Source organism: Panthera leo, chromosome C1 (genome assembly GCF_018350215.1).
Source record: "Panthera leo isolate Ple1 chromosome C1, P.leo_Ple1_pat1.1, whole genome shotgun sequence".
NCBI classification, from domain to species: Eukaryota; Metazoa; Chordata; class Mammalia; order Carnivora; family Felidae; genus Panthera; species Panthera leo.
The window spans coordinates 190184454-190209467 of record NC_056686.1 but is presented as its reverse complement, the minus strand read 5'-3'; the positions used below and the strand labels follow the sequence as shown (position 1 = coordinate 190209467).

Genomic DNA, 25014 nt, shown 5'->3' with positions numbered 1-25014 from the left:
AGGAATGGGCAGAGTTATAAATGGGAAGTCAAGGATAATTTCCAGAGTTTTGGCTTGTAACTCTGAACATGGTGGTGCCACTGGCCAGGTCAGAATCATGAGAAGCAGGCTTCTTTTGAGAAAGCTTATGCTTTCAGTTTGATCTTGTTCAGTCCAAAGGGCCTGTGGAAAGCTCGAGCGGGGATGACCAGGGGGAAAATGGAGATGCATGTGTCTGGGAAGACAGATCTGAGCTGCAGATTGTGAGCAAACCTCTCCAGAGACGGTGGCTGAAACCTCGGTGCGAATGAACTTGCAAGACACTTCTGGGAGGTCTGAGAATAATCCAGTGAAGAATCTTGGGAAACAGAGGGTTGGTTTCAAGGAGAACTCACTCAGAATCATGTTTCCCTAAGTAAGGTAAGAGTGTTATCGGCTTATAAGAGAGGAAGGGTCAACACTGTTGGAGGCTGTGTGGTGAGCTGCCCAGATCCCACCTCAAGAATGAAGGACAATTTTCCCAACCACTGTAAATACCTCCCAACTGCCCAGTCCTGGGTCCCATCTCCTTCCAGGAGTAGCTCATACCTACCACCCAACACAGTGGTATGAAGACCCAGCTCCTTAGTCCCAAGTTGGGACAAGTCTGAAGGGCCACTGTGGACCCAGATTGCCCTGTGGAGCTGGCTGAGGCCTAATTTGGGAGGGTATCACTGCTCAGCTTCTCCCTTTGGCCGGCCCTGCTTCTTGCCCTGGCTTCCGTGGGTATTGAACCCAAGTGCGCTCTCGAATCAACAGCCTACATGGTCGTCTCCGTCTCGCATGTGTTTTTTGGGGAGCCCAGCACATGACAGAGGCTTCTCCTTCATGACCCCTGCCCTATGACGTTGCTGTTTAAGGGTGATCAGGACCAGACCAACCTATTCATTCGTCAAATCCTAAACCAAACAGGTGGGGACTGAAAACCAACACTCTGGTATCTTAATGAATAAAGCTTTATTTCAATGCAAAATAAAACAAGAAAAATTTGTATGTTCATATATAACAGCATCCAAAATGTTTTCTGTGGTACAAATGGGATCATTCTAAAAAGTCTGTGAAGAATTCATTCTCTGCCCCCATATGCCAAAATATGATTTCACATAATTTATCTTCAGAACTTATGAACAGACTTGGTGCCAAAAAAGCGCAGGAAAACACTAGAAGAAGCGACTGTATCCACAGTAGGGTTTGTTTTTATGTTCCAGTAGTAAACAGCACTGCGGACAACATAGATGGAACAGCACACGCTCTCAGAGCTGAGTGAGGAGACAGTCTCGGTCTTTGGGGTTAGTTCACTGTGCACTCCAGGCTTGGGAGTTAAGCCCATCTTTAAAAGTCAGGAGCTGTGTGATTCTATCACTATTTAAGGACATGAGGGAGAAAAGAGTTTCCCTTAGAAGTAGTAGCTGCATATGAGATTCTAGGCTTATTTTAGATATCTATCTTTTATTCTCCTTTTTTTTTTTTTTTTTTTCCAGAGAGGTGACTTTGTAGGGATATCTTATGGAGACTCCTCTTTCTGGTCTCATTGTGGCATCATTTCCAACTAAGTCGGTGGGAACTGGGAGGGCAGAGAAGTACTCCCGTGGCTGGTTCTGGATCCCACTCCCTCCTGCCTAATTGCACCAAGTCTGGACCTTTTGTTGCTCCTGGACTCAAAAGCAGTAGGGTGTCTACCCAATTTAGCACCAATTTGAGGGCAGTTCGTTGCGGATTTCAGAGTTTAATGCCTACGGGGATTTTATAGGCATACATCCCTCCCCAAACTGTGCAGATCTCTCTATCCGCCCTGAAAGGCTAAGATGTCTCTCCAAAGAAAACAACTGCTGGGGCTACAGGTTAGGGGAACGAATGCCCCTCAAAGGCCGGATCCTTATTATGCACATAGACTCCATGCATGACAGCTCCTCAAGTTGTCAGATGCATTTCCTTCAGAAGATAGTTCAACAAGTTCACAGATCTTTGAAGGGAATAATGAGTCATGTTTTAATTTTATTTAGTTGGTGGCACAAAGAGAGCCACAAGGAAGTTTCCAACCTCCTTTATCGGGCAGCATGCATGGTTTCCTCCATGGGGTCATGGTGGGTCTGTGGATCTCCTCACACCCTTGATTATAAGATCTTTGCTCCATGCTGTCCTGTGGGGTCAACGCATGTTGACTTACATATCTAAGAATAATGTGCTTCACGGTAATTTTATTTTCCAATTTTTGTTTGTTACTCGATTATGATATAAGAAGGTGCTCCTGTCTTTGAGATTGCCTTTCATCCACTGATTTAATATTGTGGGGAACCAATTTTCTACCAAGGGTGATATTGCCACAGTCCAATGGCGCAAGGGGTTAACGAGATGCAGTGTTTCTCTTCCTGGCAGAGGACTGAATTCTCCTGCATCTAAAAGTTTGCAATGGTCTGCTCCCTTTCCCATCTCCCCTCCTGCAAAAAGGGATAAACAAGAGCTCCTTCAAATATCTCACGACTCAAGGCCAAAACATCATTTCCAGGCCTCAGCGACCCAGCAGTCAGATCAGGAGTCGGGTGGGTGTGTGCTGATGGGTTTGCAGCTCACTGTGCTACTCTGTTCCTGTGGGGAGGGGCGTTATGGTATTCTGAGCAACGAGCAGACACCAGATTGAGTCTCGCCAAGGCCATAAATAAATGGGGAACTACTTCCTGCTACTGGGCACCTACTGACTACAGGCTGGCCTTCTAAACACTCTAAACCACCAGTTCTCCTAGATACTGGGAGAGAGTTCTGCAGCCTCTGGGTGCTGGCAAGTGGAGGGTTGGTTCACAGGCTCTTATGAAGCTTACATTCGAGCTGTTCTTAACGTGGCCTGGCTTGATGGAGCCTCTGTGACGCACACGTGTGCTTCTTTCGGGCGGGGTCAAATTGGGCGTGTATTGTACTTCAAGCAAGAAAACGGCTGTCATCTCGTTTTTGTCCACTTGAAGAGCAGTTTCAAATCACTGGCTGCCCCGCAGGATTAGCAAATGTTTTATTGACTGTGAATACAGCGCAAGACCGTATTTGGTGCAGCTTGCCCCGAGCCTGTGAGCAGGAGGCATTGTGCAACGTGGGGAAGATGGGCATTCTTCCTACAAGGGCCATTCCTCCAACACGCACAGGATATCTCACCCTCTCGCACTGCCTCTGGCTGCCTCTCGTGTGGCCTTGGCCTTAATCCAGAAGGAGACTCCTGGCTTGGCTATGTCTAATAGCCTAGAGAAATTTGACTCAAAATGCAACATGCCCAAGAGCTGATTTTAACGCTCCCAAGCGCGTTACATTTCCCTCACTTTATCCTTCTCTTCCTGGAAGTTTATTTATTTCGAGGGTAAAGTGTCATTCAGCGTGTTGGCAGAGAAGCCCGGGAGCTCACCTGCCCCTCACCTCTAGGTGAGCAGGGCCTGAGCCCCTCAACCTCCGTGCACACGTTGCAAAAGGTCTAAGGTGCCTGGCTCAAGAGGGATGACAGATGGAGAAGACCAACTTGACAGTCTATTTATTAAGATGGTCAAGGCAATTGTACTTTAGAAAACGATACCTCTTAAAGTCCAGTAAATAACACTATTTATGTCTAAAACCAGCAGCTGCTTCATTCCTGGTAATAGAACTCTATTTTAAATTAAAAAAACACCTAAACTGGGTTGGATACTCTATAGTTAATAATACTATAATTTATTAAGTCCTGTCAGGCAGAGGTATTCTAATCTCAGCCAAAACATGTCTAAATGGAACTCAATACTTTTTTTGTTTTGTGTTGTTTTGAGGGAATGGAGAAGGAGCGGCAAGGCTTTACGTCTCTTAAGAGCCATTGAACGATTCAAACGGCTGCCCCCAGATTTTGCTGTTTCTCAGTCTTCTGTTGTGTTCTCATTTGGGTCAGGTTGGAAGTTTTAGAAGTCTTGCTGAAATAAGTAGAAAATCACTGCAAAGCTCAAAGGAAATGGGATGGGTTTTAGAGGGCGGGGTGTCAGCTTTTCCAAGCCATAAAGACCTTCTAGTCCCAGTTGGAGATGCTGGCCCAGCCTGGGTGCTCCCCCGACTTTTGTTAATGAAATACAGCGGATGTAGAATGATCTGGTTTTATGCCTCTTTTCCTTTCCCCTATGATTTTTTTTTCCTTTTTATTTCCTTCCTCATCAAACTTCCCAGAAAGCATTTTTATCTTACATTCTCCATACTGGTAATCACATACCTTCACACATACACACACGCATACACATACACACACACACAGTCAGTCACTGCCATCTACCACTCCCTGGTCATCAATCCCAGAGGCCACAGTCAGCCCCTCCCTGTCCCCGGGTGCAGATGGCACTGTTTGGCACTGAGTGTGGAATTGGCATCTCCGGATCGTTGCTTCCTGTGTGACCTAAGCAACGAGCCCTCTCTTTTCCAACTACATTTTAGCCCTCAAGTGGGAGCCTTAAAGTCGAGGCCCCGGTTCCAGTAATTACAGGCAGGAGATTTGGAGATGGTTCTGAAACCGGATATCTCCATGCAATCACGCCTGGGACTCGGGGGAAGGAAGGTGAGGATCAGGGGATTTTCAGCCCTCTTAACCTGATCGCCTTGGTCCTTGGACTATATTCCTTCTGGAATCTCTGACTAGCTTTAAACATTCTCTCAGGACACTAATACTGCATTCGTGTTGTGTTTTATATATATATATATATATATATATATATATATATATATATACACACATATGGCAAGGAAATGTAAAATACTTATACCAGACGAGTGGTATGAGGAACCTGAGAAATTCTACAAAGAGAGAAATGCAGTCTTCTTCTGGGTATAAACATTTCAAAGAGATCACTAGTCATGTCTGCTGTTGGTTTGTTTTCTCAATGAGAAAACTACTCATTTAAGACACCCATATTTGCAGCCACTCCCAGGTGGCTGAGGCTCAGCCTCTGAGAGTCTCTGTGCTGCCAGTTCCATGGGGCTTGTGCGCACCAGGAAGGCACTTGTGGTATGTCCATTGTTCTTTGTCACTTGCCTGTTTACCTGCCGCTCTCACGGAATTGAACAATTCTAAATGCATTTCAGATCTCAGGCAGTACTGTTTTGATGGACCCTGTCCTTTCTCTTCCTTCTGATCCCCCGTCCTCCTGTCCCCTCCTTTTTCCCTCTGGTTAGCAGTCAAGTGTTGCAACCTCGGTGAGAAGAACCTATCTGTGCCCTGGAGAATTCTGAACAGGAGGAAGGTCTTACAGTCTAGGAAGGGCAAAGGTGATGTTAGCCGTCTCCCCTTCTGGGCTGGGCTGGGCTGGGCGTGGTGATATTCAGTTACACAGCTGCAGTCATGGGGTTCTTCTGCCTGGGATCCTGGGCTCGGTAGGGGTACTGGTCCGGGCTGCCCCCTCGGGGCCCTGGTCTACCCATTTCCTGATAGGCAGGCACTCTGGGGTGCTGAGGAGGGGAAGGCGGGACATCTTGTCGGAAGGGTCCTTTATGCTGGGGGGCTGGTGGAGGAGGGTAGTACTGAGGATACCGGAGGTCTGCAAGCCTCAGATCCGGGGGACGTGGGTAGCTCCCTTTGGGAGGATGCACAGGATGAGCCCCTGGGTAATACGGGAGCTCCCTTTCTTTGTAGAGCCCTCGAGGTGTGGCCGTCAGATAGTCTATAGGATCAGCTGGTCCTCCCCTGGAAAGAGAAGAACAGACACATATCAGTAGCTGCTAAGGGAGCTGCCCGACCGAAGACCCCGTTCCTCAGCCTCCTGCGTAGTTTGGCGTGGTCATTGACTAGGCCTGGCCCATGGGACGTGAACAGAAGTGGTGTGTGCCCTTAAAGAGAAGAGAGGGAATCTTCTTCCCCTCTCCCCTTCCTGTTGGCCATCGGAGTGGCCGTTTTTAACTACAAGGGGCGCACTTTGGCTCCCTTACAGCTAGGATCGTTGGACCTGCCCCCTTCTCTGCCCCCCTGAAGCCTGTCACGGGTAGTGGGAGAAATGTGCAGGTTATTCAGAGTTATACAGTTCCCAGGGGCTGTACTCATCTCTAGGTCTGTGGGGGTGCTTTTGACATGGACCATAGTCTTGGTCTAACTCCGGTTAGCTTCTGGGCCACCCCTATGTGCTCTCCCCTCTCTACAGTTCCTAGAAAAAGTCCTGAGTCAGAGCTGGGGATTATCCACGTAGCGCCTTGATAGAAACAATTCTACCACGAAGTCAAGAAGTACCAGTAGCAGAGTGGGAAAAGCCAAACCAGCTGTAAGTTGCATTGTGTAATGAGTAGGCACACAGAAAGGTCCAGGGCAACAATAAACACTAACAGAAAGTGACCCTGTCTGGATCTCTCTACTAAGACAACAAGCATCTTCTGTTCCATTTGCTACAACAGAAGCAATACGTCTCCAAACAGCGTACAGATGACTGCATCTTATCTAGCCTGGGGTTAAACAGATGAGTTCTGTTTGCAGCTCTTAAAATCCCATAAACCTTCTGTGCACGTATTCACCACCACCATCACCAGATCCTTCCCACATTCCACCACTCTGCCTGTTATAATTTTTTGAAGGAAAAAAAAAAGCAACAATAATAATTAATGAAAATCTCTTCAATGTCAGAGTACAAATTGGTAGAACACTTGGAAGAAATGACAGAGCTAGAAGAATACAGCGTCTGTGGTTCATCAAGCACTGTCAATGAGGGTCGAAATCACCCTGTAATCTGCAGAATCTGATGTTAAAACAGCTCTGTAAGTTCCCCAAATCAATGAAGGGTTGACGAGCTCCGAGTGTGGGTGCGTGTGGAAAGCAGCGTGTGAGGACATACATAAGGATGAACAATAGAACTCTCGCTCTACTGTTTTATGTCTTAATTTGGCTATACGTAATAATGAAAGATCCTTCAGCTTGGGGTAATCTAGTTAGAGTTTTCAGATAAAAAAATTAAATTGTTTGTGTACAAGCTATTATAGCATCAACTGCTATTATTCAGCGCAGTTTGCTTTGCTCTATTTTAAATTGCCCATGACAAATAGAGCACAAATGCATAATCTGTCACTCCAGCCCTGGGAAATAGAGGATCAGGGTTACATCTCCCCTTTCCTTTACAATTTTATCTTTGATTTAGAAAACTTCCAGCATTCGCTAGATCTTTTGTCATAAAATATTGTAAGCACCAACACCCCCCCCCCCCCCCCGCCCCCACCGCCGCTCTCATTTCTATTTCCTTTTGGTTCATGCTGGAGATTTCTGAAACACTTAAAAAAAAAAAAATCCTTAACCTGTGCTTTCTCTCGAAATCTACTGAAGCTATTTCTCTGCATGAAGTGAAACATGTGGTTTTTCTGCACTCATTTTAAGCCCTTGGGATAAATCACTGACATTTGTAACACACAAACATTATCTGCCTTAAAATGAACATACAACCCATGCTCCCTCTGGACCCTCTTAGCGGGAATGTTTCCTGTTTAAAATGGAAAGAGAGAAAGGAGGGATTCCAGGCCTTGGACGTTTAGGGTCCTGTTCTTTCCCTGGAGATTTCTCTCCTTTAAAACAGAACATTATAAAAGACAGGCACACCTTGTTGGTTTTTTTTTATTTATTTTTTTATTTTTGGAGAGACAACCCAGATCAAGTGGTGACGGGGCAGAAGCCACCCTGAATGTGCTGTGACAGCACAGGCTGTGTGCTTGTGGTGGGGGTGGGGCGGGAACAGTCATCTCCTCTCCCACACCTCACCCCTGCGACTCGTCCACTCTCATAGCAAGGGGCAGGCAGGCTTCCCCCGGGCAGATGGGAAAGAACTCAAGAGTTTTGGGGTTCCGTATCCCTTTCTCTGAGGGGAGGTTTTACGGCTGGGGGTTTGCTTACATGTGGCAGAAACCAAGTGAGGTAGCTGCTCTTTGTCAAGAAATGAAATCATGGAAACTGTCTTTTCCCGTAGAACTCATCAAAACAGTTATTGTTTTTAATTTTTCATAGAGAAGAAAAACAATGAGCTGGCCTATAAAAACACTGTTTAAGGTTCAAAGCGTGCTAGAGGAATTTTTCTTTCTTTGATGGGGGGGGGTGCTGCTGTTGTTTATAATAACTTTTTGCTCAAAACTGGGCATTTCTTACAGACTTTTGCCAGAACAACTTCTAAGTGCTGGTGAGAATTGTCTGTGTACCTCTGTGCACACGCAGGCTGACACAGACACAGCCACACACATGAAAAGAAAATAAAAAAGCCCTCCTCGTTACCTTGATAGCATAAAAAAAGGAGAAGAAAGAGCTGAAATTTTAGCTCTGTTGATCTTGAGTTTCCCTTTCTTGGTTTCTTTATTTGGGTGAAATTTAGTGTTTGTAGGAAAGCGCAAAAGCCGATCTATTCTGGGGCCTAAGAAATGTTATCAGAGTGACTGATGTTGCATGTTGTGAACCAACCCTGAGAGATCCAGGGGCAGCCTCCTCCGGAGACTGATGAAAACAAGGACCCACATAGCGAATGTATCTCTACTTCATGACCCCTCATTTTTCAGGTGACCTCCTGAGTTTTATTTGGATGTGTTATTAGCTTTCATAAAAAACACTTTCAATTGAAAATTTCACTCTGGAATCATCTTTGCCTAAGGAAGGAAAAAGTCTATATTTGCTTTCTTTATAATAGAACTCTTTGGGGAAGTTATCCCGAAAATATCTATATTTTTATCTTTTTCTTTACTAACATTTTTTTTTTTTATTTTAATTTGAGAGAGGGCCTACAAGTGAGGGAGAGGGGCAGAGGGAGGGAGGGGGGAGAGAAAGAGGGAGGGAAGGGGGGAGGGAGGGAGAGAGAGGGAGAGAGAGAGAGAGAGAGAGAGAGAGAGAGAGAGAGAGAGAATCTCAAGCAGGCTCCACGCTCAGTGCAGACTCAGAGCCTGTTGACAGGCTCGATCCCACGACCCTGGGATCATGACCTGAGCTGAAATCAAGAATCAGATGCTCAACCGACCGAGTCACCCAGGCGCCCTGAAAATATCTATATTTTTAAAATGTCAATGATTTTTTTCCACATTTTTCACTGTTCACTTTTTTCCCTATTTTATTCTTGATTAGGCTCATTTCTTTTTTTTTAATTTTTTTTTTACTGTTTTTATTTATTTTTGAGACAGAGAGAGACAGAGCATGAGCAGGGGAGGGGCAGAGAGATTGGGAGACACAGAATCCGAAGCAGGCTCCAGGCTCTGGGCTGTCAGCACAGAGCCCGACGTGGGGCTTGAGCTCACGGACTGTGAGATCATGACCTGAGCCGAAGTCGGACGCTTAACCAACTGAGCCACCCAGGCGCCCCTTGGCTCATTTCTGGAGGCCAAAAGAGTCAGCTTTTTCCTGGAGGAATCACAGGAAGTAGCTCAGTTATACAGTTTCCAATCCCACAGATGCAGATGCTAACCTTTAAGCCGAAACATCACAAGGCTGTATGGTGTTGATACGGGAAGAAAGAGTAACGATCCCTTACTTTACATGAGGTTTGTCTCTTTTTGCCATCTCACTATGTTACTATTCTTCATTAAGGAAAACAGGGGCTGAAAATCAGAGGCTGAGCAAGTCAGAGAGCCAGCCCCTGGGTACCAACAGTCTTCACTCTACGGAAAGACATAAGGCATGCTCCAATATTTGCTAAGACAATCCTGTGTGGGGAAAGGGCTCAGTATGGGATAAATCAAGTCACTGGCAAAACCTCATAACTAGGAATGGCGTGGCTATATTTCCTGGAATAGATGAAGGGACATGAGCAATTTTGAGCCCTCCCATCTGCCCCTGCTCTCCCTACTCCTCCCTTTCTCAACTGCAAAGAAAATCTCTTTTTTCTGCACTCACCCCAGTAGGTCATTCTCACCTTACATGGGTGAAAGACTTGTTATATACCGGACTAGAGCACAAGCATCTTGAAGGAACTGAGTCTCATATATCTGGTGATCTCCCTCTGAGCTGGGCACATGGCTTTATGTATCTAGGCTCATAAATAAATGTACGTTGAATTTGTTAAGGACAGTTTAAAGAGAAAACCCACAAACAAGCACGATAACCGTACAGGGTCAGAGGTGTATGTAAGGTGTGGAAATAAGTCAGTGGGTAGAAAAATAAAAGGAAGTGATGGACTCTCATTGACAGCCAGAGTTTGGCAATGGTTGAGATACGACTGGTCTCTATTTTTTCCTGTTTTATTGAGAAATAATCGACATACATCACTGTACAAGTTTAAGATGCACAGCCTGACGGTTTGATTTACAAATATGTGAAGTTATTACCACAAGTTTTAGCTAACATCCATCTTCTCATATTGCTATGATAAAAAGAAAAGAAAGAAGAAAAGAAAAAAGGGAAAAAATTCTCCTTGTGATAAGAACTCTTAGGATTTACACTCTTAACAGCTTTCCTATATACCATATGGCAGTGTTAGCTACAGTCATCATGCTGTGCATTACATGTGTATTACACGGTCTCTAATTTTTAAAGGAGGAAGGAGGGAGGGAGAAAAAGATGGTGGGCTGAAAAAAAAGTGTTGGATTGGGTCCAACATGGAATAGCTATAAACTTTATCAGGGCATGGGTTAGTATATTTGTCTTGTTTTCCAAGAACAAAAGTATACTCTGTTGTCTTGTATCATACTTGAAACATAGTATGTGCTTAATAAACCTTGGGCTCACATTTAATTGCCTTGACTCACCAGTGAGGTCAATATGATCAACTAGTACAGGTTAAGTGTATTTATTCAAAAATCTTGCATGGATTGTTTTTATTATTATCCAGCAAGGAGATTTTCTTTGTTTTTGTTATAAACACAATAATCTAAGAACACTGCCATGTGTACATTTAAAAATACAGTATATAGGGTCTCAAAGGCCTTAGGAGGGTAATGTCAAAGGTGAAAATCAGGTGTAATCAACACAGTTTCAAGTACCTGGCCTTGAGGATTGATGAACATGAACCAGAGGTACAGGGGATGTCCAGGCCCCATCTGTCACAGTACTTCCAAACCTTTTCTTGACTGGAACACACATGATGGATGACTTTCATATAAGCCACCGGAGCCCAAGAGAGGCAGAAGCTAGGCGTATGCAAACTTCCTTACCACCTGTGGGAACACAACGCCCTTCCCTCCCACTCAAGAAAGAACAAGGGGATTCAAGAACAATGGGAGCAACATTATGAAAGGAGAAAACTCAAATCTGTTGTAATTTATTAAAATAAGTTATCTGCAACCTTCAGTTCAAGTATCAGTAACAAATCCTTGCAATACAGAGCCGATCATAATTCACCTACGTGACTCAATGCTGAGCTCAAGAACCATCACTGTCTCTCATCTGATGAGCTTCTTTTAGGAGAAGAAAGGACAGGTGAAGTTGAAGAAGGACAGGGGAGAAACAACTCAGATTGAGACCCACTGGTGACTCGAAGAGAGTTTGCTTTGAGAAGGGATAAGTTCAGCAGGCACAAAAAGTGTGAAAGTCATAAAGAAATTATGAGAAAAGGTGAATAGGTCCATCTTAGGCATCAGCATCAGCTTTCTCACTTGAGGAAAAACTTCCAAAAGGCAGATTCTTGTTCCTCTTATTTTCTGTAAAATACCATTGTGCTATTAGCAGCCAACACAAAGACAATTTCTTAACTTGCAAGGTAGCCTTTATGGATTTCCTTTTTTGGTAATAATGGACTGTGACCAAATTTGGGGTTCAGATGGGAGGAAGCAACATGATGTAAAACTCCCGGTGCTAAGAGAGGTACTTGTACCCCTTAGCAGAAAGCTGACATCTGGCAAAGCCATACTACTCTGAAGCATGCCACGCATGGATTATTTAGCGGCTGATCTGATGCCGATGCTTTGTTCTGTAGTTCTTCTACAAATATGGCAAAGCTAAAAGAAGATCAGCACAAACTAATACATTTGTAGGCGCTTGAGCTGCCCGTGTTATGTAGACAGAGATGCTTTTAGTCTGTGTTTGGAATTCCTTCGGTGTCAGGTTTCCAGTTACCAGGACTTCACCCTTCATTCAGGCATGAATGTGGTTGGCCAGGATTAGCAGAGCCCTCTGCAAGGTATATTACATGGCTTTGATTTTTGCAGATTTTGCAGAATCATAAAATATAATGATCATTTGATGGCTTGTGTTATAGAAATGATTTTGGGAAAAAAAATCTCCCTTTCATCACTCACATTTCCCATTGCGATATGAAGAGAGGGCTCTTACTCTTTGTTAAGAACTCGAGTGGGAAGAGATTGATCAGTAGATGTTTTTGGCCCTTGTTGACACCAAGGAAATGTATGGAAAGAAAATGAAGGTAGAATGATAATGACTCAGTGCTCGGAAGACATTTCTACAACACTTTAAGACAGTAACTTCGATTGCCTGCATTTAATTCCTTTTTGAGTGTTTTTCAGCAATGGCCCCCCAAACACGAATTTAGTTATTAACAAATCGCATGTGCCAGCCACAAAGATGGGATCTGATGTAACCCTTTAGCAGATATTATCTGGAGAAGGGTCCCTACCAATGTTTCATCATATCAGATGGTGGGAGGTATTCCCGAAAAATGGTCCCGCCAAACTAATGTCCTTTATGAGGGTGTGTGAGGCTTCTGGTGGGTGCAGAGGACAATTAGGAGGGGCTGCATGAAAGCGTATAAGGAGAAGGAATCCCATGGAAAACTAGAACTTGTGAGTGGCCGCAAACAAAGTCATGAACTCCATCTGAACGATAGCTGCCTACAATTACCCTGTGGTGTTTTTAGCCACAGAAGAGGTTTCTTTAAAGAGAATGACAACCAAAGGAACAAATCATCATAACTTGTTAGGCCACTAACATCATCTCTCTCTCTTTCTATTGTAACAGCGGTCTCAGAATTTCAATGCCTAAACACCGAGGATTTCATCCAATTGTCACGCAAGAGACAATGGTTCAACTTCAAGTTCAGACTGAGAGGGCCGACAGGTTCAACAGTGTAGGGTCCTGAATTCTAAAGACAATTTCTCCTGCCCCTTAGGAGAAGCACTACATAGTTTCTTGTCCAAGGTTACTGCCTGGAGACAGGACATTCTAGGAGAAAAACACGTCGTTCGTGAGAGCTGCTTTTTCTTGATCAATTTAGATTATATGTATTATTCAGATATTCATGTCACTGCCACATCTTTACCTGCCCCTGTTCCTCTGCCATTAAGTTCTAAAGCTTGGGCAATAAGGAGATTTGGGTATAAACTACCTTCAGTCTTAGATCATCAGAATCCCTCTTCAGGAAGGGTACTTAAATACTTCCGTGATCGTGTTGTGTGTGTTTGGGTCAGGAAGAGCTTCTCTATCATTTCACTGAGACCCGAGAGAATCCTGCCACCACAGTTCTCCTATTCTTCAATTTAGAAGCAGAAATATAAGCGCTGAGAGGAGCTACCACCCTTCATGAGCTCAGGAATAGCTTCAGAAGAAGCCTCATTTAGAACTTCAGAGATATGAAACCCATGAAGCACTTTCCTGAGGGCCTACAGCAGGTCATTTTCTCCCCATTAATGCTTGTTCCTTACAGCAACTCTACAAGGTAGGTACTATTATTGTTTCTGGTTTGCAGATGAGGAAACTAAAGAACAGAGAGGTTAAGTAACTGGACGGAAGTCACACAGGAAGTAGCAGGGTCTAGATTCAAGCCCAGGCAGACCGACCTAGAGGCAACATGCTTAACCACTAACCTAGACCATTCACCCTCTAATCTTTCTTTCTTCTCACTGTTCACGATGTGCCCAGTCAAGGCAGGTAAGAAGGAATTCACAGATATTTTGCTGACATGGCTGGGGAACAGTGGGTGAGTGAGAAGTCGTTCAGAGCGGAGAGGCTGTTTGGAACCTGGTCGTGGAGGGGACCAGAATACCAGGGGTGGTGTGGGGAGCATTAGGACTGTGATTTTCATTCAGGGAGTGATGTGAATTACCTGTGGGATGGATGGGATGCCTCCACCTGGAGGTTCCTTAGGCAGCTCAAATCTTACAGGTACAAAATTAAACCATTACCTTCCCCCCAAATCTGTTGCTCCTCCTGTGGTCCCTTTGGAGAATGATATGATCGACACAGCGACATCAGAAATGGTATAGGTCCTCCTCTCTGTCCTGCCCACTCCAGCCAGACATCGGGTTCTAGAAAATGCTCTTTTGAGTATTCTTGGCTGTCCGTCCTCACTGGTCAGCCTTGCTTTAAAAGCTCACACCGCCTTTTCAGCTAGGCTAGCAATCGTATATTAGGACTAGCGGATGGGCAGGCAAAGCTATGGGCCAGCTTCACAAAAGAGCAGTTCAACACTGTAAAGCCAGGAGAATGCGAATCCAAAGGACAGTTAGATTTTGTAACCAACTCTGAAGCAATTTTGATTGTATTGTACTTACTCTCATATGAAAACATGGCACCGTTTGTAAAGACAGGTGAATTCAGTTTTCTTCTGGGGACTGTGTACGCGTTTACATTTTTTGGATGTGATACTCTCAAATTGAAATCCTGACAACTACCAAGAAGTTCTCGCTTGTACCTGAATATAAGGTCTGCTGTCAGCCTTTTTGTTTTTTTCCTCTCAAGATCAAGTAATCTCTTCTCCCAAAGTTATAAGACTAAGTGAGGCTTATATAACATATTTCATAAACCTCTGCGTTCACTTTCTGCCTTAAGAAATGAGCATATTAGGGATGCCTGGGTGGCTCAGTTGGTTGGGCGTCCAGCTTCGGCTCAGGTCATGATCTTGTGGTCTGTGGGTTCGAGCCCAGCATCGGGTCCTGTGCTGACAGCTCAGAGCCTGGAACCTGCTTCGGATTCTGTGTCTCCCTCTCTCTCTCTGTTCCACCCTCTTCCCCACGCCCTGTGTGTGTGTGTGTCTCTCTCTCTCTCAAAAAATAAATAAAATTAAAACAAATAAAAAAGAAAGAAATGAGCATGTGCGTGTTAGTATTTAATTTATAAGGTAGTTGAGGAGACAAATGGACCAGGGACCATATACAAATGAGGAGAGCTGGGTTCAGTCTTGGGTAGGAAGAATTTGACATCAGCACCTCCACATACTGCCTTGATTCCATCTCCATACATGTTTCCTGTGAAAAGGGTTTTCCTCATCCTTCTCTCAACAGTGACATGAGCTTCTTGGTCCCACCCTCCACCGTGGGACCAAGGGCACACTGAAGGAGGTACAGCCTGGCCCCAGAGCTCCATTCAGGGGGAGTTTGGATTTTGGAAATGGACCCAGTCACCATCGGCTTGGGTACATTTTGGAAATTTCTGGTATAACAGTCTTCCTGATGCCCCGCACCAAGGCAATGGGCCCATTCTCCAGTTTCCACCAGATAATAGATGGACGCGCTTTTGGCCTCTCCATAGTAAATGTGATGTGGAGTTGAAGCGCCTCAGGACAATTTTCACCAAAGTCCGGAGGGTTGTTCGGGGCCTTCATCTCCTGTCTGTGCTAAGCAGGTTCCAAAGCCCCAGGCTGGGCCTGGTGGGCACGCAGGCATCTCGGCTCTTGGCCCCACTCGGCCTGCCGGTCTGGAATCTAGCTCATTATTTGGCAGAGAGCTTTGGAGATAGCACCAGGATGACAGGTTCTATATAATATCACATTCTATTCAGCTTTCATTTTTGCAGATGAAATGGATTTATAGCACAAAGGTTACTGAACTGTATTGTCGACATGATTTTCAACAAATAATAAAAGTTATTAGGAGAGTCTTAGGTGCCGGTGACTCCTGCGGAGCTCGCCCGTCTGGCCTTGGTCTCCTCCTCCTCTGATTGTTATGTGGCTGGTAAAGACTGGTTATTAGTGTCATTACAAACCTTTTACTTCCAAATTCTCCTTTTATTGAAACCAGAGCATTCTTTGTTATTCCTCTCTCTGCCTTAGGATAGCCCGACTGTCAACCCGGCTTCTTCGGGTTCCATGCTTGCCTTTGATGCTGGTAAAATTGGGCAGCTAGCAAATCAAGGCTTATCATAACTCCACCTGATTGGGGCTATGAAATGACTCTGCTCTCATCATCATTCCGCCTTCATCATCATCATCATCATCATCATCTTCTTTTTGGTCTCCAGTGTTCTCGTATAGTTATTGTCCTGAGCCTTTACACAAGCCCCCTCCCGTGCCCCCGCCTCCACTCCTTTTAGCGAAAGGACTTGGGTCCAGAGCCATTGATGAGTGCTTTTAAAAAAGACAGAGCAAGACAAGCTTTTACCATGAGTGAGCGCCTTCAGATGTTATTTCATCCTACATTTGTTCTCTAACTCCCTGATTTATTGATTTATTCCTCGAGCAATTCGAAGAAAACTGTAAATTCGCCCTGGCTTCTATTTCTCTGCGTGCTGCCTTGCTCTCAGCCACATTTGGTGACAGCACATATGCCAAAAGCAGTGATTCCCGCCTGTTTTATCGCATGCATTCTATTATCAGCACGGCGGCAACCTGATTTCTTAAAATCAGTCACGGAGCCGAAGCTTTAATAATTTAAATAAAAGCTTACCATAGAAAAGCAAATATTTACATATTTGAGTCGTCTAATTGAAAGAAATCAATTAAAAGCAAATGCCGAAGTGATTTAAAACTAAAGAGCCATTACCAAATAAAATGTTATTTACCGTTTGCCCCCACGGCCGGCTTGTTTGCAAACTTCAGGAGACTTGGGAATCCAGGCTCTCCCTTTGCTGTTGTGGACCTGACGTGCGGGGCCTACCGGCCTTTTCGGAACTAGATCTCATGCGTCTGTGCGGGTGGGAGGCACTCTCAGGATGCGCTCTAGTGGGGAGAGCGTGGGGCTCAGAGACAGAGGTTGGGCTTGGACTGAGCAAGGCACCGCAGGGAAATATGAACCAGGTGACTTGACTTTTCCTGAACCTCACTTGAGCTCGGAAGTGAAGTGGGGATAGCATGACGGCCTTCCCCCCCCCACCCCTTGCAGGAACCGGGTAAGAAAGAACACACAGACCAATCACACTGAGATACTCAATACTCCTTGAATTTGAAGTCACACTCGGTCAGTTTTAAAAGAAATAAAGCTGCGTCTTCCATATGGAGTTTAAAGGGACTCCAAAGACCTAGAAGGAGCAAGTAAACAAATTCATAAGCAAATCTGAAATTTATGACTGAGCGCTAACGGACCCTGTGCGTCCTATTCTACGGAAGTATGTGTCGACATAGGAAATCCTCTAACAGAGATTGCAACTTATATATAGGCCTATAGAATGAACACAAACACACACACACACACCCCCCACATATATTCATATACGATCACTATATATGTTCATGTTCTTCTACAGCATATCCATCTATCTATCTCCGGTGAGAGAAAGAGAAAGAAAGAGTCTCACGTGATATTTTTTAAACATTTCCACTAGTTGCTAACATTTGAACATTGAGGGCTTTCACATAAAAATTCATCTTTCCTGTTTTTCTTTAAACCTGGGCCTTGCCTTCCTTTAAGGCTATACTCAGTGGGAGCCACCCCCAGAGGCAGGGTTTAGTCCTCCCCAGAATCCCTTCCTGCTTTGCTTCTGTCCTTGAACGCTCCCACCTGCCCTAGCTGTTAGGGCTGTAGCCCCTGCCCTGTGGGAATACATCCCCCCTCCCCATACCCCGCCCCCGCCCCCCCCCCCCCCCGGGGTCTGCATGGCCACATTCAGGTGACGGCGTCCACTTTAGAGGTGCATGTTATCCAAATTCCCCGCTTTAAGGAGCATCCGTGTTCTGGAAGCACACTGAAATTTCTATTACCATACCTGGTCCACCTGTAAATCTTGAAAAGGAAATTCTCTGTCAAGACCTCTGTGCAAGAGAGAGCTGCAGTGTGGAGAAGAGACCCCGGGTAGGAACTACAGAGACTGGCTCATATCCCAGGGGGTCTCAGACAAGTCATTTTACTTTCTGAGACCTTATCTTCAACTCTGTAAAATGAAGAGGTGGCCCCCAGTGAGTCACCGGGGGTTACAATTTCAGGACCCTTCCAGGAAACCACACAGGCTCCAGTCCAAATTGACCTTAGGTCACATTGCTGCATTTCAGCCTGACCTCTGCCTGTGACCCTGGCTAGAGCCAGGTCACTTATCTGTGCCTTGGTTTCTCCATCTGTAAAGTAATATGTGCTTTTCTTCTCACAGGAGAGCGTTCAATGATATGAGTGAAAGCATACTGGAGGAAAGTTGGGGTAAAAAGAATCTAAGATCTTATATTACTCTGGGGTCTCAAAGGTTGCAGTTATGAAGGGAAGCCTGCTTTGCCTAATGGGGTTTCTGGATCGGAATTTGCGCTCCCCACGAGAGGCATTATGCGGATATTGTCCTGGCCAACAAGGCAATACTGTGCGAACTCTTGGCAGAGGAATACCAGACCTCAGGTAAAGAAAGGGGAGGTGCGTGCCCCTTCTGAAAACCTGGACTCTAACTTACCTCCTTGATCCACGCATTTTATGAGGAAAGTCTGTAGTTAACTGTTATCAGGTGGTTGGGCAAGTTGATGAGGTGTGAACTAGCCCTTTAATTGTTTTGTTTACAACATACTTATCCCTCCCTAACATCTCATTGGGGAATTCTAACTTAGTTGATTAAGTTAAGCGAGGTTTAGTGAACTACATTTTGGTAAAACCAGAAGCTGAAAAATACCTGCTGGATTTTAGCAATTTTACAGTCACTTGTAAGTAAGCATGAAACCCACTCAGTGGAGGTTAAAAAAAAAAAAAGTAGCAGCAGTAGCAGCCACAACAGCAATGGATTAAATTGTTAATTACCTTTACCACCACCATTTAAGATATAATAACCTGGAAAATCAAGATGGTGGAAAATAACGAAAATTTAAATCCATTTGTTCCTCTTTGCATACTATTTCTGGTAGAAAGACATGGCTTCAGGGGAAAATTTCATTTGTTCAGGGATAGGCACTCAGAATCGCTTTTAGGACCCAAACGCTTACTTAAAAACGAATCCTCTTATCTTTCTTCTGTAGTTCTATATCTGGACAGACGAAACTCCGAATGTTAACCTAGCCCAGAGGGCCATCTTACATGTCGGTAGGTAACAGTGCTACACGAACCCCCAGATATCAAGCACCTCCGGAAAGGTATGAGCCTCAATGTCTATCCTCTAGGATCGTACCAACCAGCCGAGCGGACAAAGAAACAGATGAAAGACAAGACAGGGCACATATGCTCAATGCTGAGGAAGTGCCATGCGACGCCCGCCATAGCGGAGGGTTCTGATGAGTGGTTGCGTTGAAGGAATCTTGAAGGAGAGCTGGGTATGAGCAACAGAGAGAAGGGGACGGTGAGAGATGATGACCTTTTCTGATGACAGGATGCAGCTGAAAACTTGCAGGATACCGGGTAGAAACTTTCAGAGGCCAAGAACATGCTCTTGTTTTTAAGCGTCAAGTCTTACGTGTCCCAGCTATCATTTCTTCCTGATCCCTTATTTCTGAATCAGATGCCGATTGTAAACTTCTTGAGCACTGTCAGTAATGTTAGCGAAGTAAGTCATGATTGATTTAAGTTTCTATGGTAAGATTACATAAGATCACAGAAAATCTTTAACATAGCGCAGACTTTACGCTTGTATAGGAAGAGTTCTGCCTCTATGGAATTTATTTGTCTGCCAATAAACTGTGAGCTTCATAGTTGTAAGTACTATCACTGAGTTCATTGTTGACCTCCAGTGCCTGGCACATGGTAAACACTCACCGCAATATTTAGTAAACGAATGCTCTCTGGCAATTCCTGGTGTGGAAAAAAGAGTCCTCTTTTCTTTAAACTGAGTGAGACTTACACCTGCCGACTGAGGAAAAAACATGCCCGTTTGAGTTTCAGCCTTGTATCTTTCCCAGCCAGCAGCTGGCATCTTGCTCATTGCCTGGTGACCAAGCACTCGTCTTGAGACCATCTCCCGTAAATGGGTTTCTGTCGTGCTGGTGGCTCAGCCTCCCTACGGTAAACAAGAGCACTGCTTCTGGAGTCAAAACTTCTGGGTTCAAGCTCTGCTCGGCCACTGGCTTTGAGTGGGAAATGTCACTCATGTTCACTTTCTTTGCTGGAAAGTGGGGATTGTAACGCCAGGCTCATAGGATTGTTGGGGGAAGATCAAACTAGAGACAAGTGCAAAAGCCTGGTGTAACTGACAAAGCCCTACTCAGTTGTAAGGTATCATTAGAGTTGGTATTACCTCCTCTCTCTCTCCAGGCCTGAGGTTCTGCCCTACCCATTAAAATCTTTCAAGGAACGAGGTCCTGAATCTTAATGGCCACGGCTGGGTGTCTTCATCTGCTGCTGATTTCCTAATAACAGCAGAACCGTTGTCTTTGGTCTTTTACCATCTTTCAGGCTGTGCTCCTTTCTATCTTGAATTTTTGTCGAAATTCGTTAGACTTCTCTGTCTCTTCTGGCTTCAGTCGCCAGCCCTCTTCCCTTATCTCCTCTGTTGGGGCCTCTCCTGATCTCTTCTACCTCCGGAGATGTCTGTGTTCAGGTCTCAGCTAACTTCGAGCTGAGCAGCCCTGACCAGCAATACAGATTCTGCTCTGAGCATCAAGAGATGAAGTGGCCGGGGAGTTAGGTGCTTATGGTTCTGGGTTTTCACTCAGTGGAAATGTGGCTGTAGGAAAATTGCTTATCCTCTAAATATAGCCTCAGTTTCCTCATGTGTAAAATTGGAATAGCAAGGGTTACCTGCCTCACTGACTAGTTGGGGGTTAAATTAGAATGTCTGTAAAACACTTAGCATAGTACCTGGGCACGGAAAACAATTGATAAATGTTGGCTGTTGTTATTTTTCTCTCTGCTCCAACTTCTTATTGCTTATTCCCGATTCCATAATGTCTTGCATGCTTTTCTCCGTCTTCCAAATCCTCAAATATGTCCAGAGGCCTTTTTCGTCTCTAAAAATCTGCTTCCTCCAGATGGAAATGAGGCAAGTTATCACCACTTTCCCAAAACTTATGGACTATGTTCATTTAAAGAAAGATACAAAATACACTGAAATATATACTCTCTAAACAGTTGTTCTTTTTTGTGTAGTCCTGGTTATATCCTTTATGTCTAATTGCTAACTTATTAGTGAGTCCACATTGATGCTGCCTCTTGGGAAACTGCTGGAGGACTTGGACTGGGGGCTGTACACATCTCTGAGAAAGACAAACACAACAGCATGTGCAAGCTATAAAGTGAGTTGTAGACACATGCACCCAAACCCAAAGGAAGTTGGGCAGCAGCCAAAAGACCATCAAGCATGGTCTTGAAGGAGACATAATATCCTCCCTCTCTCTCGTCTTTTTCTTTAATATCAGACTTCTTTAATATCTGGATGGATGAAACACTGGATTATATTTACTTGAGGAGTCATTCCTGAAGCCTGTGGGTTAGAGGACAATGAGATCCAGAAGCAGAAAATGGTTTGGTGCATTGGTCTGATGGATAATTTTTTAAGGGGTTAGCCCTCCTACTTTTTATGAGTGTGTAACAAGAGCTTCTACTTTTCTCTTTCATCCTTGATTCTACCTTTCCTTCTTCCCTTGTCGCCTGAGTTGGGACAGTGCAAAGGTGCTATTTTTCCTGCCAACTGTCTGTCCCTTCTTATCCTGGTGATAGTATTCTGTTCTTTCGGGAATTGTCCCACGCCCACTCCCAGTCCATGTGGTTCAGGTGGAGACACTCTACCCATGACTCCAGAGGTGGCATGTAATTTAGGCTTGCCCATCGGAACAGTCCACCCCATTATTAACAGTGATAGTATAACAGAGATTATTAACAGTGATAATATATGGTTAAATACATAACCTGATCTCAGCAACCTGGGACATGGCGCTAACACAGAAGAAAGCAGAGTCAAGAGATGGGGAGAAGGACACCAGCTACTGATGGCAGCCTGAGTTCCCAGGTAGCTGCACCTGAAACTAAGTCCACCCTTGGACTTTGTTGGTTATATTTGCCAGTAGATTTTTGTTCCATATTGAATATAGAGAAGTATCTGAATACTTGATATAGAGGGAGACCAATGACTAATAATGTTTAACTAATAATGTTATTTGTGTGTGGTGGAGAGTACCTAATGGTATAAACACAAGTTCTACAGGATAGCATACTTAGGAAGGGCAGATGGCCATTCACTTTAGAAACCACCTGGGGAGGGAAAAGCTTCCTTGTAGCTCATGTTGCCTCAGTCTGGCACAGTTCCCAACACCTCCAGAGTGGAGAAGGTGAAAAGTAAAAGGTCTAGAATAATTCCCTCTTTAAACTGCAATAAAGAGGGTGTTAGGTACGGAAAGAGAAAAGATATGCAGTGTGGGAAGGTGCCTGATGAGTTTCTGGTCATGGCCAAACTTCCTCTAGGCTTCGATGCCTGCGACTAACTCCATGTGCAATTAGGTTAGTCTATTTCTGAGAAAGTGAATAATCCCAAACTCTCGTCCTCTACCAATTATCCAGTAGGTGACAACAGTGACAGTGTGCAAATAATTAGCAATTAGTTGTATAAATCTAACACACACCAGGAAAATTCCTGCCTGCTCAGACACAAGGGGGTAAATAAAAAGGGAGATACCCAAACGACTTCCCCATTGTCTCCTTTTTGACCTGCTCCTCTTCCTTCCAGCCACAGAAACACAGTTTTTATTAGTTCCTCATCTCTGTCCATGTCTCTGTTCACATACACCATGGGAGAGAGAACTGAATCTGGAGTTGCTTTGGAAAAGGAGGTCTGGAGACTGTGGCGAGATTGTAATCTTACCCTATGGCATATTGGTCTTATGAAAAGACTAATAAGACTCACGACGTTCATTTGATTGGCAAACAGACTATTCCAGTGCCTGAGGATATGGAAACCTGTTTTTCAGGAGTAGCATGAGACAGCCAGACTAGCTTGGGTCCACTCCTGGGCCTTGGAAATCGTGGTAGGTAGGAGCCAGGCATCCCAGGCATCTCCATCTCTGAGAGTTGGAGTTTGCTAGGGACAAGCAAGGGAAGAACTCCGGAGAGCTTGAGCTCTGCCATGACCTGACAGTAAAGCCCAGATAAAAATGGGCCTCTGTTTTCACTCCGCCCCCCCCCCCCCCACCGACACATTTACCGAGATATAATTTACATACAAGAAATGTGACCACTTAAGCGTTCAGTTCCATGAGGCTTTACAAATGTACACATCTGAACCACCATCAGAACCAAGGATATGTGTGGCTCTTTATTTTACTTTGCTCAACTGCTCCTTTTTCTTTACCAACTCTTAAACTGAGCAGTCTGCAATTCCACAGAAGACAGAAAGAAAATCCCACACTTGAAAAATTCATTACTTGTCTGGAAAAACTCCAATCACTCATGTCTGATAAAAATTGCTGAATATATTAAAATAAAATCAAGGTCTGGATGGGTAACAAAAATGAGAAATTTGAGTTTTGAAAAGAATTCTCTGGGATAGATAAGCCATTCAAATCTGAAACTTGGAAAAACGTGCCATGTCATCTCAATCACAATTATTCTGTTGCTTTAGCAGAAAACATTCACTTAATGACAAAAACACAAATTACTGAAAAAGAATTGGCTTTCAGTGAAAGAATTCTCCTGACTCAATTAGAAAGCCCACAAAATTTAATACAAGGGGAGATTTCCACTTAAACTCAATATGGTTGAAAATGGAGAACCGTCCTTCCTGACACCTTCACGGTCAAGTATCTGGAATGTTCCCCCTAAGCTGCAAATTCTTTCTTGTGTTTTTGCCTTCCCTTTTTTTTCTTCCTGCCTTAAAATTTAGTTGAATGACTACTATATGCTAGGTACTATGTAGTGCTGATACATTGGTGACAAGGCAGGACCCTGCCCATAAGGAGCCTGTGGCCTTTGCTTTCTGTATGCTTTTTTTTTAAATATGAAATTTATTGTCAAATTGGTTTCCATACAATACCCAGTGCTCATCCCAACAGGTGCCCTCCTCAATGCCCATCACCCACTTTGCCCTCCCTCACACCCCCCATCAACCCTCAGTTTATTCTCAGTTTTTCTGAGAATTCTCAGTTATTCTCAGTAACATGAGAGAGTTATTCTCTCATGGTTTGCCTCCTTCCCTCTCTGTAACTTTTTTTCCCCTTCCCCTCCCCCATGGTCTTCTGTTAAGTTTCTCAGGTTCCATGTAAGAGTGAAAATATATGGTATGTGTCTTTGTTTGTATGACTTATTTCACTTAGCATAACACTATCTAATTCCATCCACGTTGCTACAAAGGGCCAGATTACATTCTTTCTCATTGCCAAGTAGTATTCCATTGTATATATAAACCACAACTTCTTTATCCATTCATCAGTTGATGGACATTTAGGCTCTTTCCATACTTTGGCTATTGTTGAAAGTGCTGCTATAAACATTGGGGTACAAGTGCCCCTATGCATCAGCACTCCTGTATCCCTTGGGTCAATTCCTAGCAGGGCTCTTGCTGGGCCATAGGGTAGATCTATTTTTAATTTTTTGAGGAACCTCCACATTGTTTTCCAGAGTGGCTGCACCAGTTTGCATTCCCACCAACAGTGCAAGAGGGTTCCTGTTTCTCCACATCCTCTCCAGCATCTATAGTCTCCTGATTTGTTCATTTTAGCCACTCTGACTGGTTTTGATTTGTATTTCCCTGATGAGGAGTGACGTTGAGCATCTTTTCATGTGCCTGTTTGCCATCTGGATGTCTTCTTTAGAGAAGTGTCTATTCATGTCTTCTGCCCATTTCTTCACTGGGTTATTTGTTTTTCAGGTGTGGAGTTTGATGAGTTCTTTATAGATTTTGGATACTAGTCCTTTGTCCGATATGTTATTTGCAAATATCTTTTCACATTCCATCGGTTGCCTTTTAGTTTTGTTGTTTCCTTTGCAGCGCAGAAGCTTTTTATCTTGATGAGTTCCTAATAGTTCATTTTTGCTTTTAATTCCCTTGCCTTTGGAGATGTGTCAAGTAAGAAACTGCTGTGGCTGAGGTCAGGGAGGTTTTTTTCCTGCTTTCTCCTCTAGGGTTTTGATGGTTTCATAGTGTTGGAAGTTCTA

The 25014-nt window shown here is 44.3% G+C and overlaps 1 protein-coding gene across 1 annotated transcript in view; it reads right to left on the bottom strand.

Annotated features, from left to right (window-relative positions):
• Positions 1-958: 958 nt before the first annotated feature.
• The window catches only part of PARD3B (par-3 family cell polarity regulator beta), a 1004169-nt gene continuing 980113 nt past the window's right edge, over positions 959-25014 (bottom strand). The window contains exon 23 of the mRNA XM_042949849.1: positions 959-5683. Coding sequence (XP_042805783.1) covers positions 5326-5683 — 358 coding nt within the window. The 3' untranslated portion in view covers positions 959-5325. The remainder of the gene's footprint in view (positions 5684-25014) is intronic.